The 16126-nt window shown below is 38.3% G+C and overlaps 1 protein-coding gene across 1 annotated transcript in view; it reads left to right on the forward strand.

Annotated features, from left to right (window-relative positions):
• Positions 1-16126, forward strand: part of LOC124612481 (ras-related and estrogen-regulated growth inhibitor-like) — a 217487-nt gene that overhangs the window by 194446 nt on the left and 6915 nt on the right. The window contains 3 exon segments of the mRNA XM_047140714.1: positions 3274-3294; positions 3297-3346; positions 10614-10806. Coding sequence (XP_046996670.1) covers positions 3274-3294; positions 3297-3346; positions 10614-10806 — 264 coding nt within the window.

Here is a 16126-nt window from a genome sequence, read left to right on the forward strand (position 1 = left end):
GAGAGAGAGAGAGAGAGAGAGAGAGAGAGAGAGAGAGAGAGAGAGATTTTCAGCAATACAGAAATTATGTAGGAATGCAGGCTTTCTTGGTGAATTTTACTGACGAAATCTTATTGGGTTCTGATGTCATGTTGTCGCAACATTTCGATGCATTTTCTACTTGTCATCTTCAGGCAAAGTTTCACATTCACACCTGGTATGTTCCTCTGAAGCAGCCAGACAACAGATCCTCTGCCAAGGGCCCAATGGATGGATAAATCACATGCCTCTGTAAGTGATATTGTGGATGGTGATGGGATAGCCTCTTCACAGGGTGGAGGGGGGTCCAGGGTCTAGGTGTCACGTCCTGGAGCTGCCTGCCCACTCCGTCCACCATCCTCGCAGCTGACAGTAGCAGGGCAATGGTTCTGTTGCAGTCGGACAACTACTGGCAAAAGACAGTGCTGCTACTACAGGATCTGACGTAAAAGCAAGTGAAGGAGGATTTTATACCACCTGTGACAAGGAACTCCATCTTAACCCTCAGCAACTGAAAGACCATCTCACTCCTCAAAAAATTAGGTCTGTACACAGATATGGTCACGATGCTGTACCCAGAGCACAGGTACCACAACAGCTTCAGAGCCTCATGAAAATATACAAAGAGGGAGATCACTAAATTTAACAGTGAATGCTATAAATACATCAACATAAGGCATAGCCGAACACATGGGACAGCTATTAAAACCTGTCAACACGAAGTAAAGAACTCAGGAAAGTTTGTGAAAATGGTTCAAGGGGTACATCTAGACAAGGATGTTCAGCTAGTCAGCTTTGCCATCACATCTCTCTTAACACAAGTACAGGTAGGGGATTTTGCAATATTACTACAGATTCACTTCAACAAAATGAAACTGTTTTGACATGTGTTAACCACCACCTATTTCCAACGTGGTGGAAATTTCTACAGACAGAGAGATGGAGTCACCATGATATCACTTCTAGTGCCAGATATAACCTATTTACGAAACACTTAGAGGAAACAGCACTCAAAACCACACACCCGAAATCACAGGCATTCTACAAAGAATGGAGAACACATTCATGGTAGGTTTCATTGGGAAGAAAACCAACAAGAATTCCTGTTCCGCCTTAACAGCATACATGACTCTGAGGTGGAAGAAAACAGGTGGCTACCTTCCCTAAACATTCTGATAATGAAGAATCCTGATAGCACATTGGAACATTCAATCTGTAGAAAGAAGACATAAATAGACCTGTACTAAAATGCCCCAAGCTGCCACCATCCAGTGCAACCCAAATCTACACTCACCAACCTGGTATATAGAGTGTGAGCCATATGCAACAAGGGTAGTCTGCCTAGCACGTTACAGCATCAGCACAAAACATTTCACAAGAACGACTACTCAGAGACACAAATAAGACACACTCTCTAGCCAAGCAAGTAGAAGAAAGAAAACAGTCCAGAAGAACAAACCAAGCACTTTGTGTTGCTTCCAAACGCAGGACTGCCTACAGTCAAGATTGCCAGGATAATGGAGAAGCACACCATACAAACTATATTCCACCCAAGAATTAAGATCAGGAGTGTGCTTGGGTAAGTCAGGCCATACACTGGACAGATGGAGCGATGCATCTCTCAGCACTGTTCAGAACATGTGAGAAGCATTCACCTCAGCCAAACTGACACGCCTGCAGTGGCATAGCACAGTATTAATGAAGGCCACATTTTTTTGTTTTTGAACAGACAAAGGAGTTGCGTGTTCTTCCACCAAGGAGTTCTGGGAGTAGATCATCAAAGAGGCAGTTGAAATAAGAATGTATGATGATCTTGTCAACTGTGACAGCAGTTTCTAGTTGAACTATGACTGGGGTGTGGCATTAGCAAAAATACATCAGGAATGTTCTGATGTGAATGTGATACAGGCAATGGGTGGAAAAGGCACGCAGCTCCAGGCCTTGATTCCCCCCCCCCCCCCCCCCCCCCCCCCCCCCCCCCCCCCCCCCCCCCCCCCCCCCCCCCCCCCCCCCCCCCCCCCCCCCCCCCCCCCCTTTTCCATTCTACCAGAAGACCACCTGCAACATAAAGGAGCAAAAGGAACAAACGGGTCATGAATGCAACACATTGCCTGAAGATGACAAGTATGAAATAATGAGTTATTTAGTGAATTATCACTCCATTTCTTGTGAGTTGTCATGGTTGATGAGGGCAGTAAGCATTAAGTCTATATAAGTAAGAGGGAGACATAAATTTTTGGATACATGCATTCTTCAAGACAAAGCCCTTCTATGCATGTATCATAACTATCACTTGTAACTGGCAACACTGCCTCAACCTGCACAGATCGTCACTGGTCAGGGATCATACTACAGTAACAGCATTTGTCCAGTTTCTCCACATTATAATTACAGCTGTGTGCATTGGTAGTATTATAATGTTATCATCATCACAGCTGGTATGAATATTTCTTCATTTCACTACCTGTTTCAAGCTATGCTCATTACCAAGTGACTCAGTACCTAACACTTACAAAAGATGTAGAATTAAGTAAAAATGTAACATCTAAATAGCCTGCCCGGCTAGCTGCTTGGTCTAACATGCTGTTCCCTGAGTGGATTAGTGTTGAGGTCGGTGTGCCAGCCTGCCTGTGGATGGTTTTTAAGGCGGTTTTCCATCTGCCTCGGCAAATGCGGGCTGGTTCCCCTTATTCCACCTCAGTTACACTATGTCAGAAATTGCTGCACAAACACTGTCTCCATGCTCGCGTACACCGTCATTACTCTAACATGCAAACACTTGGAGTCTGGTACGAGACATTACAGGGAGGTGTGGAGGGGGGGGGGGGGGGGGGGGGGCACTGTTGGCCGAAATGCACAATAACCCTGGGTTCAGTGTGGGGCAGTGGGTGAGGTGGATGGACTGTTGTGGCCTGTTGTGGGGTTGTGAGCCACTGAGGGCTATGGCAGGGCGAAGCCTCTCCGTCGTTTCTAGGTCCCCGGTTTAGTACACACAATACAACATCTAAATAACACAATTCCTTTGACTGCAACTGAAAAATGCACTTTATAGCTGTGTGCTCTTCACATATATGCCATTACTGTTCTTTTGTCAGCGATGCAAACTGATAGTATGATTTATGTTAGCTGTTCAGTACATAATCTGACAATACACAAATTCATTGAGTTAAAAGTCAATGTCCTTGGAATCAAAGAAGCTAAATAAAAGATCCAGAGTTCCAATGAACCAAACAATTAGTTTTTTCTTTTTTTCAGAAAATAGATACAAACATGAGGCAATGTTGATGGAGAACCAGTGCTGTTTGAAATCCTAGACATGTGTTCAAAGGTAAGCAACATAATTGAAATTTCTTTCTTGAAATAACGTATCACAACAATGATCCAGAAACCTGGGTCATGAATGGAACAGAAAAAAGCAAGATGTGAGCAAATGAGATGAAGGTTTCGATAAGTCAGATAAGTTTAGCAAAAATGGAAAGCATGATAAATGACAGGGTTAGGGGGGATAACATGAGGAGCCACTAGAAGAGAGAAGACTGAGGAAATCAAAATGGGATCGGTTTTGAAGAGAATGTTGGAGGCAAGGACACTATGAAGATGCACAAGATGAAGATGAAGATGAAGGATAGGAGGCCAAGGGACAAGAATGCATCTGGGGCAAAGTAGCAACAAAGAGGTGGTCGAAAGAGTTGAGAACACTGAGAGGCTCATGTTGCAAGCAGATCCTCCCAGTGGCAAAAAACTGTATAATAAGATGATGATCATGATGCTGACACTGATGATATGGAGGTTCAACAGTTTTATTGCCAAACAAATATATTATCTTAAATCTTAAAATAATACATAATTACTGGCAAATATTTGATACTGAATCTTGAAATTATATGTAATGAAAGAGATTGTATAGCTATACATAAAAATATCCAAAGAAACTGTTTACAAAGCCATGTGAAAATACTAACACCAGGTCTCAGAGTTGTAAACTGCATATTGTTTATTTCAAGGGTAAAGCAGAGTGTGGGGAACAGAGAGGGAGGGGGGGGGGGGGAATTGGATTTTTGGAAAAAGAAGAAATCAATGGGATGGTTATTTGGTAAGTACGAAGCAAAGTAGTACAAATCAAAATCAGAGAAGATATACCTATAACATTTATTAAATTCTATGATGACAAAAGATAATCATACACATGTGATTAAAATGAATTTTGGATAAAAATATTCCGGATGGACGATTAGAGCTCAATATATCAACAGTGGGACCATTCAAGTTGGAGTACTTATTCAGCGTGATCTAGGACATGGAAGGCCTTGTTTAAGGCACTATCCAGGTATTTGAGAAATATGAAAAAACTGTTATTAGGAGGAGCAGCAGGATGTGTTGAAATAAGCTCTTGAGTTCATGCTATGAAATTGAAAAATAAAAATTTGTTACTCAGGATTACCCGTCTTGTTCTTTCAAGGTTCAAAAAGTATTGTGATGCTCTTGTCAACACACAATGCTGAATAATTCCACACATAAGACGACATAAGGAACGTCTTTCTGTGGCTATCTATATTAAGTGAAGTGTGTCTCCACTGATATAGCTGCAAAAGCTTCTAAAAGAAGGCTGTGGAGGCCAATTTATTTCTGATTTCCTCATTTATCAGTTATTAGTCACCTCCTGAAGTAAATGTACAGTTTTGGCCAAGTTTCCAAGCATGCCTGTGATTTAAAATGCATTTAGTAATACTTAACGTGAGAAGCTGCTATTACTTTATACCAGTCTTGAGATGTAACAGAAGATGGTTTCAAACACAAGTGAAATATTGATGAAGCAAATAAAAGCTAAAACTGAGTATCAAATATCACTCAAAATTAATTTTTATTGTTAGCCACAGAGATCATTAAAGACTAAATGCACTGAAGGTGTAAACATGCATAGGTACCTGAAAAAGATGTTGCATGGTGTTCTGTTTATTGGTTTCACTCAATACGGTCTCTATCTCTGTTAGTAGGTGAAGAATTTATTAATTCTAGCTTCCATATCATAAAAATTTGTTAGCTGGATGAGAAATGATGAAAATGCACAATGTAATAAAATTTTTGTCGATATGCAAAACCAATGAAAGATAATAACATGCACAAAACACCTACAAAGAAATGAACATTCAAAATGAAGTTACTACGTCAGATAGTAAGGAACTGACACAATTCAACAAAAATAAGTGAAGGAGTAGTTTTTGAAATCAGCAATCCCTCCATTCAGCAGAGAGATGAAATGGTTCAAGGATACAGCATTATTTGATGCTTACACAGGAAAGTCATTCATTAACAAGAAGAGAGACACAGATATCATCTGTCAGGCTGTATTTATTTTGATCCACTGTTCTGGGGAAGTTTCCAGGCTAATCCTTCAGTTATCCAGTTCCTCTTCTTTTTTGCCATATGAAGAAACCAACGATTAAAAGCTCTTAGTTTAATAGATGAGTGACAGTGTGATGTTTTTTAATGATTATCATTCTCATCACCTTCTCACCAATACATTGCTGTATATTAATACTGTCACTTGGTTGGAAATCTGAGAGCTTTTCATCAGTAGTATATACTGAGAAAGTCCATAGTCACAAGTGAAGAATCCATTGTTCACAAAGGAAATATATATAAATATTTTCTTTGTATTAGCTTGTTACCACCTATCAAGTATAAGTGTTTCATATTTTTCTTTGAATGTAAGTCCCAAACAAGCTGAGTGCAACCATCTGAGTGTCTTCCACTTCAGTTTGCCATCTATAAGAATTCTAACAACTGATAATAGACATTAAATTATGTATCATTTTATTTAACTTTAATTATAACCACTTCTGAGTGCCATGCCCACAACATAATGTTGTCTGCAGTTTTGCAATGTAGATGGGAACACGTTATTTCAAAGCATCTGGTTTTAAAAGGCCAGATGCTCCACTGAGTGAAATAATGAACCTACAAAAATTAATTGATGAAGTTAGTTTGAATAGAGACAATTTTGTTGTGTTAAAAGAAGTATCAAACGATGTCTATAGAAATGAGATGTAAAGGCTACTACAGAAATGAGGTAAAGTTTAAACAATTTAATTCCACATCATCATGATTTACCATCCTGGTCATATGTGTACTGCGAAATTAGTGCTGCAAACAAGTGTATCACTGAAGTATGTACTCACTTTAAGGATGTCTATACTGTAGACATAAGCAGCTTATAGCGAGGATTCCATACAGTCCATGGACTTCATTTAAATGAGCCAGGGAAGGAATTACTAGCTGAAAAAATATGTACTCACATTTTGTGGAAGAGTGAAGAAAAAATTATAGGTGGCAAACAAATGGAGATTACAAAGTGTTTTAGAAGAGTTACAAACAATAATGTCATCAGCCAAATGCAAATTACCAAGTGGTTTAAACCAAATAGGCCAGAAGCAAATAACCAAGTCATCAGTCAAACGCAAATTATGAAATGCTTTAAACTGAAGAGGACAGAAATGAATGAAACAAAACTTGTACAAGCTCCAGCAAGCAGAAGCAACACATAAGAAACACCCAAAATTTCTTTAGAATACCTGTTTTAGTAAAAATGCCGTTAGATAAGGAACTAGAATCTTTTTCAACTAAGGTTTCTAAATGGCCAGATTTTGCTGTATAAGCTCCAGAAGTTAACTCACCTACTGATTGTCATCAGCAAGCAGAAGCCACACACAGGAAACACACTGAAATTTTTTTTTAGAATAAGTGTTGTATTACAATTGCCATTAGATAAAGAACTAGAAACTGTATCAAAGAAGGTTTCTAAATGGCCAGATTTTGCTGTATTACACTATAACATTTGGTCACTCACAAAAAAATTACCATGTTGGAAGCACTATTCCAGTATAAAATAAATGTAAACATAATTAGCATTACTGAACACTGGCTACAAAATGACAAAGTAAAATTAACCTCAATCTTAGGATATGCATTAGCAAGTCATTTTAGCCATGAGTTCTCCAAACATGCTGTTGTTGCTCTCTTTGTGAAAGAGCAAATAAATTTCTGTGATGTCAATAAAAGTTGTATTGACCCAATTGAAAAAGACTTCACACTATCTATTACTAAGCTGCCAGAGCTTAATTTCATAATTATTAACATACACAGAGCATCAAGTGGAAATGTGCCAGTCTTCATGAGCAAACTTTTAAGTTCTACTGAACAGGATCAAAGCATTAACTATGAAGACAGTGTTTTGTGGTAATTTCAATATTTATTTTTCAAAAGACAGCAGTACCAGAGACAATTTGATTAATACAACCAACACATTCAATATGATCCCCACAATACACTGCCCAACAAGATTAACAGAATTTACAAACTCCATCATTGACCAAATATTCATTTCAGACACAAGTTACAAATTTACAAGTAGACTACTGAGCAAGAGTTACAGTAATCATGAGCCACATCTTCTGTGTATAGAAATGCCAACAGGGAGTAGCAAGTGCAAAAAAGTAATTGAAGAAAGAACTTTTTATGAAGATAAATTAATTTTGTACTAGGTAAGTAAAATTTGGAAATCAGCTGCATTTGGAACAATGCTGACAGCATGTACATGTGTTTTCCGAACATCTTTCTTTACCATTCTAATGAAGCATTTCCAAAAGAAGTAAAAACCATGAAGCCTAACAACAACAATCAATGGGTAACTAAAGGTATAAAACTTTCTAGTGAGATAAACAGATTTCTGCAGTATTGCTGTAAGAAATATATGGTTACCCAAGGGTTTGCAAACTGTTGTAAGACCTACAAAAAAAATCTACAAAATACACTAGCCAGGTGGCAAAACTATGTGGAATGACAATCTGGTAAGAAACTCATCTAACAAAATGAGATCCGTGTGGAGAGTTATAGAGAAAGAAACTTGGAGCTCAGCACCAAAAAAAGAGAATGTTAATAAACACTAGAGGGCTGAAAAATCAGTCATGACAAAATTCAATGAATACTTCATATCAGTAACTGAAGACCTCATTCAAGTACACTGTAGAGGACCAGTGCAAGTTCCCTGGCAAACTGGTGATCTTGGATGCCTCTACATATATTTATGAAACAAATCCCGATTAAATTATAATTAACTCATTAAGCAATAAAATGTCAGGTAGCTTTGATGAAGTACCTGATTTCATATTAAAAGTATGTACTTACCACATAGCAAAACCATTGGAAAAATTTTCAACCTCTCTCCAGAACTGGCATCTATCCAGATATTCTCAAAATAGCAAAAGTTTCGCCACTGCTCAAAAAAAAGGTTCTTCTCATAAAATATCAAACTACCGATGTGTGTCACAGTTAAGTTCCTTCTCAAAAGCTCTAGAAAAACTCTTTTATGACAAGATTTTAAGTTTCATAATTAAGTATTCTCCTCTTACCATACAACAACCATGTTTTAGAAACTCTGACACCACAGAGACAGCAATTTTTGAATTCTTAGACAGTGCTTTGAAATCCTTTGACCAATATAAATTAGCTGCAGGTATTTTTCTAGACCTGTCAAAAGCCTTTGACATCCTGGCCCATAATGCTCTGCTCAAAAAATAAGAAGGACAAGAAGTAAGGGGTGTAGCACATAATTGGTTGTGTTTGTATCTAAAAAACCACAGGCAGAGAGTATCACTCCAGTATAAATTCAACACTAAAAATAAAACAAGAAACAACTCATTCCTTTTGAGCATATTACCAATAAAATATAGCGTACCAAAGGGTTCAATCTTGGGTCCACTACTCTTCTTGCTTTATGTAAACGACATTGTTGAATATATGAGTTCCCAAAAAACTATTCTATTTGCCGATGACACAAGCATATTGCTTACTGGATCCAGCCCAGAAACTTTGCAGTCAACAGCAGAAAGTACTATGAAAAGACTTCATGTGTGGTTCAAAAACAAATTCATTGTAAATATTGAAAAACTGTGTGTGAGCTCCCAGTTATTTCCTCCACCTAATCAAATGTCCATTCAAGCACGATTAAAAAAGTGATCCCTTAGAAAATGTAAGTGGCACAAAATTTTTGGGTCTGTTGGTTCAGGAAGACTTCAGTTGGGACACATATATGAATAACTTGGCTAGAAAACTCCCATGCATGTGCTATGGTCTTAGAATTTTCAGTCAACAACAAGCAAAACAACAGTACTGAAGGCATACTTCGTGCAGTTCCACTCACTGCTTCGATATGGGATCATTTTCCAGGGACACTCAACTCACAGTGTACAGGTTTTTAGAATCCAAAAGAAGAGCTCTGAGAATAATTTGTGGCCTTAGAAAAATGGAGTCCTGTAAATCTCATTTTACTGAGCTTGGTGTCCTGAATGTTCCAAGTTCATTCATTTATGACGCAATACTGTTCACTAGGGACTACCTTTTGTAAACACACAAACTGCTACAGAACAAAACTGTAAACTATAATTGTACCAGCGGGAAATCAAATGTGGATAAAAAATGTCACAGAACAACAGCCTATCAGAGGAGCATAATTAACATTGGTGTAACACTACACAATAAGACACTGGAGGAAAATAAATACTACAAACTCGACATTTAAAATTAAACTACAGGCATTTCTAACACAGCACTGTTTCTACTCTGTAAAAGAAATTCTGAATATGTAAGAAATAAAAGTTACTTAAAAATTAAATTATGAGAAGAGGTATCTAATGTTATTTGCCTATTGTTTGCTAAGACTATGTATTATAGCAACTTTTCTTTGCCCTGTCCAAAATCAATTGTACAATTTTTGCTGTATGTTAAAACTGAACCAATAAAAAAATCTGTCAATCAGTCTTCGACAAATGCCATGCCCTTAATACTGCAGAAACGACGACTTAGTGAGAACTGCTACGCCCATAATATTAAGGGCTTGGCTGTTCCACACTAATATTCTTGGCATGACATTCTTTCCAACATTGAGGACAATGAAATATTATGGGTATGGCACTCAAAGTGTTAAATGGCACAAGGTTTTTCGTTTTTTTCTTAGAAAGGTGTATTCATTATTATTTCCATTACTTATTATATCACTGAAAATTTTTGTTTAGGTAAAATTACCTTCATTTTGTTGTTATAGTTCTTTCATATCATAAAGCTTTCAAACTGCATCACTTTTTCTAAGTTAGTGTTAGGTACATGCCTGCTTTCCTCTACATTGTCTCCGAGTGTAAAATAAGTTCCTATCATTGTGTGTTCCCTCAAAACTTTTTCTTCCTGTTGTCCATTCTTACAAAATGAGAAGATTGTATTCACTGTGATGAAGCCTTTGACGCCTTCATAATCTGTATTCCCTCACATATGATGCACCTTTTTACACGAATCTTATTCTAACATACATGGAGACTAAGACACACACTGCTTTTGTCTTTCTGTTAACTAACAAGAAGTGTTACTATATTGTTGTCTTGAGAAATCTGTTGTTTTGCACTTAAAATTTTGCAATCTTTAAACAAATTATGAATAGTTAGAATTTTTCATTATCAACATCAGTATTGCAATATTGTAACTTGGATTATATACATTTTGAATGATGTGCAACTGAACAGGTGACAATAATACCTTTCTTTTAACAGAATGAAGATGACCTTCCCAGCAGTGAATCGTTACAGTGGGCAGATGGGTACCTATTGGTTTACTCTATCACTGACAGACATTCATTCAACTTTGTGCGGAAGGTTAGACAGCAACTGCCTGGTGATGCACCTATGGCTCTTGTTGGAAACAAAGCAGACATGGTACATCTGCGCCAAGTTAGCACAGATGAAGGTAACATGTTAATTACTTAAAATTTTAGAAAAATGTGTTGTCAAAAAACGCCACAAAGATATAAATCAGCACACTGTCACTAAGTATATAAATAATGTGGGTAACAACATCAAATTGTTTGAGTAACAATGCAGTATATCCACATAGAACATTAATAAACAAGAATAATTGGGGTGAAAGGTATCGGAAGGAAATGGGATGGGTAAGAGATAGAAAGGGAATAACGACGCCCAGCTGCACAGGGCATTGCAGCAATTCAACGAGATCTGAAAATTTGTGATGGGTTGGGACTCATACCCAGATGCTCAACATCTCTAGAACAGTTGCTGTAATTGCCTCAACCATCCAGACATGCTATCCATAGGACCCAAATTCCCAGCTTCCCGCCTGCACACTGCAACGATACCCGACGATTAACCCTCCACTCGCAGAGTTCTGATTCCCATACGAGTTCGAACACTGGCTGTACATCCACATTGAAACTTTTTCACCAAAAAGCCATTGTGCCCATATGTGTGTATGCTCAACCAATATCTGAACTCCTACAGGACTCAGAAATCTGTGAGCAGGGGATTAATGGATGGGGGTCATTGCATTGTAGCAAGTGCGAAGTTGGGAATTAGGGTCTGATGGAAGGCATATCTGGCTGGCCTAGGTGGTTAAGGCAACCATTCTAGAGAAGCAGAGCATCCGCATTCGAGTCCTGGTCCAGCAAAAATTTTCAACTCTCAATGTTGCATTGCTGCGCTGCCCTGTGCAGTTGGAAGTCATTATTCCCTCCCTCTCTCTTTCCCATCCTGTTTCCTTTCTGTTCCTTGCTTTATTGCAAGTAGTGTCTGCTCTGTCAGACATGACTGACAGAACAGACACCACTCATATCTATTAATAAACAAAGCCACGAAAATTTTTCTATACCACCTACGGTACTGACTTTTTCTTATTCACATGATTTTCTTAAGACACATTCAATAAAAATTTCAGTTTCTATGAAGCAAAGATACTTTTTAAGTGACTCATATATCTGTTCCTGTCAATTTATATTCTCTCGTATACCAGCTGTTAGGTGACAATGTTGATCTCAGCGATTCATGTTCATTTCTTGGAATCTCTTGTAAATAACAACCACTGACAACCAAGAGACTTTTCTTCTTATTCAGAATTAATAGAAGTATAATTCATATTTTCTTTTGCACTATAATGTACAAGGTTAGTTGCATAAGGCAAAACACTTCTTTTATTTTGTGAATGGCTCAAGAATCAGCCAAAGGCTTTTGATAAACAATAGTACACATAAAGGCATGTTGTTTGTTCAGTCCTTTAAACTCTCATATTAATTGACACATTGAAGCCAGTGTTTTTTTTTTTTTTTTTTTTTTTTAATTGGAATGATTTATCTTTTAGTAGCCTGTGAAAGCTCTTAAATCAGGAAGTGTAATTAGGTAGCACTTGTTTCTGACTCAACTACAGTGAGACTCGTGGATATTTTTAGTACGTGTCTGTTCTGGAATATGTGGATTTTTTTCATATAAGTTACACCCAAAAGACTTAGAATGCCTTTTGTAGTGAATTTGACAAGTTAACATTTTCCCATTCAGAAAGCAGGGCAAATGCTGCACTGTATTTTGTACATTCCACAATAATCTTTAATAATATGGCATTTTTATAACATTGTACTTAGATATGGTACATTTAACAGTGTGTGTTGTCTTTGGTGTAGTATTTCTATTAGGTGTATTGGTTGGCTTTCTATTTGGCAACTTGCCACTTGTTTTTGTTGAGGACCTTTTGTTTTAATGGTAGAATATGTCTCTATGTAGCACTGAACTGAATTCAGCATATTTGTGTGTGTGTGTGTGTGTGTGTGTGTGTGTGTGTGTGTGTGTGCGTGTGTGTGATATCCGTATTGTCATGTCAGTGTAGGTTACTTCCCTGTACATATAAAAGTATTGTTGCAACTGTTCATTACCAGCTGCATGATCTAGGAAATTTATGGAATGATCGGTTCCACGTTCTATAGTGAACTCTATACTAATGAGTCAAAAGATTATGACCACATGCTTAAATGTGTGTTGGTCCACCTCTGAATCACAATACAGCAACTATTCTGCGTGTCTTGGATTTGATGAGCCCTTAGTAGGCTTCTGGAGCTATGTGACGCCAGTTGTCTACATACAGGTCATGCAATTCCCGCAATTATGAGCCAGTGGTTTGTGGGGAGCTGGTGCCTAGCATTTGAGATGTGTTTCATGGAGTTCAGATCTGGCAGTCTAGTGGCCAAGACATCAACATCATGCCCCCAGACCACTGTAGCCCAATTCTGGCTGTGTGACATACAGAGTTATCTCATTGGATGATGCCATCATCATTGGAGGAGACTTCATGCATGAAGCTGCATTAAACATGATTGCTTCGCATTCCGGCAACACGCACAACACGACACCCAACTGTTCCGGGCGTTCAACGCCGCTGGGGTCCCCGCTCCTCTGTTGTGTGTTGACTGAAGGCCGCATTGCATTGCGGCTCTGGCTGGCTCCTATCAAAACGCCGCTTCCTTTAGCAGGCACGTCCGCTTGCCTTCTACATCTTTTCTCTTGTCAACTAGTCCACACTCGTTACCGGCATTTTTTCCTCTCGCGCCTCGCCATATGTTGGCCTCTTTACAGCAGTCGCCACATTTTGAGTAACCGAGTGCGGTATCGCATTGGTCAACTAGGGGTAATATCTGAGAAGAGCACAGTCCGTCCATATAATGTGAGATGGTCATTCCCTCGTGCCAGGCCATAACAACCTACCCTTTGTCAAAGTCACTTATGTCACTTGATTTTCCTGTTTGCACTTTGTATTATTACTAGAATGATTCCTCCATTTGTCTCTCCTGTGTTTATATACTTTTCTGCTGCATCAAGTCTCCAAACTGTCATCATTCAATCTCACAGCAGCCAATGGTCATAATGTTTCAACTCATCAGTGTGTATTTGTGTGAAGCGAATTAAATACTAAAAAAAGTTCACTAGGTTCCTCTTTGTGTCATTAAATAAATTTAAAATATCATCAATATACTTTTTTTTTTCAAAAGCTTCCTTCTTTTACAGGAAAAATTATTTAAATTATTTTCAGTGTCATTAATGAATATGATCACGCTACCACTTTTTTCTCTTTGTAAATTTTATCATTAAATGAGAAACAATTATAAGACAATACAAGTTCCAGTAGCCCTATTAACTCCGAAATCTTGGGAAAAGGCAGTTTTGTGTATTTAATTAGGTTATTCCTGACAGCTTCTAGTCTCAGTGACAGGTTCATGTATGAATAGATTAACAACACCAAATGAAGCAAAGCTATCTTATCTTGGAAACTTAAATTGTTATAAGGGTTTTTAACTTGTCAGTATTTTAACTGAATATGATGTTACAAATTCACAAAATTTTATCAGTTACCATTCATCAATACAAAACTGTATATGCTGGCATGTCTTTGGAGTTAGAAATAGATCTGACTGGGGGAGTCGGGTTTGTGGATTATTTGTTTGGGGGGCAATGGTGTTTGCTACACTGCAATTCTTTGTTTGTTAATAGGAAGTGTCATTTGCTTAGCATTTTTTTAACTGTTTGTCCATGTTTCAGTTCAAGTAATGATCACAGAAATTTCAGTTCTTTTTAGTAGTATATTAATTTTTGTTCCTTACAGGACAACTTGTTTAAATTTGTGTCTAAAACATTTTGTTCATTATGCTTAAGACTCACTGTGTTTGTAACTTTTTTGGTGCGTACTATGAGATTTATCATGCTGTTTTCGTTTAGGACGGACTGGATGTTTTGACTTTTTTGTTTATTTATGTGCAATCTGCTGTAGGGATTCCATTTCAGTTCTGTAATTTCTATTACAAATAGTGTTTATCATGCTTGTACAAAAATTGTAATGTATTCAAGAATAAAATTGATTTACAACAGATAGTTAACTCTAAATGTAGGTGTTAATGACCTCTCTTAATTTCATCCTTCTGTTTGTGCTATAGCTTAAGCTCAATTTTTAAATAAATTTTCCCAATTTACTTTTGACTAACTTGATTTTTTAGGTGAAACTGCAGAGCATCTAACCATCATAAAATCTGTTTTACTACTTAGATTTACAAATGGTTATGTGTTTTTTGCCTTACTTGCTACAAGTACTTGTAATGAGCACAAATCAATATGCTTCAAGCAAAAGAGAAACTGAGCAGACAGCCATGATGAAGACAAGTGACAAGTGACAAGGGATGGGGGATGAGACTGACTGGCACTGAGGCAGGATTGTGAAATGAGTTGAGAACTCTTGAAAGAGTAGATGCAAGTGGAGAAAGGAAGGAAGGAAGAGAGAGAGGAAGGAAGGATGGAAGGAAGATTAGGTAATGTCCTGTTGACAAAGAAGTTGCTATTCTCACAGCTTCATTGATACTTTAACCGAGAAATTTGATGTGAAGGTCGAGATTTTAACATTATCATGTTCCGTGGAGTAACCATTTCTGATACAGTGTGCAGCTACAGTAGATTCGCTAGGTTGTAAAAGGCAAACAATTGTTCTTACACGTTACATCAGTCTTCTAGCTACAGCTGATCACTGTGCTGTAGTTAATCCATACTGATATCTTCAATGCATTATTCTTGGCACATGCTTAATCTTGTGGATTAAATCTGAAGAACACAGAGAGATGAGAAATCTGATTCACAGAGTAAAAATAATCCCCATCTATTCGTCCAATTTGTTGTATCTGTAATTGGAGAAAACAACAAATAATGATTGGCGTGAGGTCCAAATTCTGTTTATTGCCAACAGTTCCATAATACTAACACAACTTGGTGCTTGATCAAGCAGCAACTGGGCTGCAGAGTCCAAGTCCGGTATGGTAAACAGTCGTAGGACAGCGTAGCGTCGTTCCTGGGTGCGACGTCGACGTAGCAAGTAGGTAGCCCAACACGAGATTCCCAGGCACGGCGGCGTATGCGGCTATATAGGGCGAGTGGCGGAGGAATATGCCCTCCGTAACCGAGTCCGCTTGTCGTGTCCTGTTATGATTGGCAGCGCGGCCTCACGTAACTATCTCTCGGGGAGGACGCTGGCCGAGGTTGCCATGACAGTGCGGAGGCACTCAGTGTCTGAGGCCCGCACCTGCACTGTACAGCTGTGCAGAGCTGTGTATAAGCGGAGCGTGCTGGCCGTCGGCTGTATGACATAAAGACCACGGCCACACAGCTGCAGGCGCCACGGTTTGGGCATTGACTATACCACACAATGCTGCTCATGAACAGCCTACTTTGTTTCACTGATTAGGTAGTTCTGTGCA

Source organism: Schistocerca americana, chromosome 4, assembly GCF_021461395.2.
Source record: "Schistocerca americana isolate TAMUIC-IGC-003095 chromosome 4, iqSchAmer2.1, whole genome shotgun sequence".
In the NCBI taxonomy this organism is placed as follows: Eukaryota; Metazoa; Arthropoda; class Insecta; order Orthoptera; family Acrididae; genus Schistocerca; species Schistocerca americana.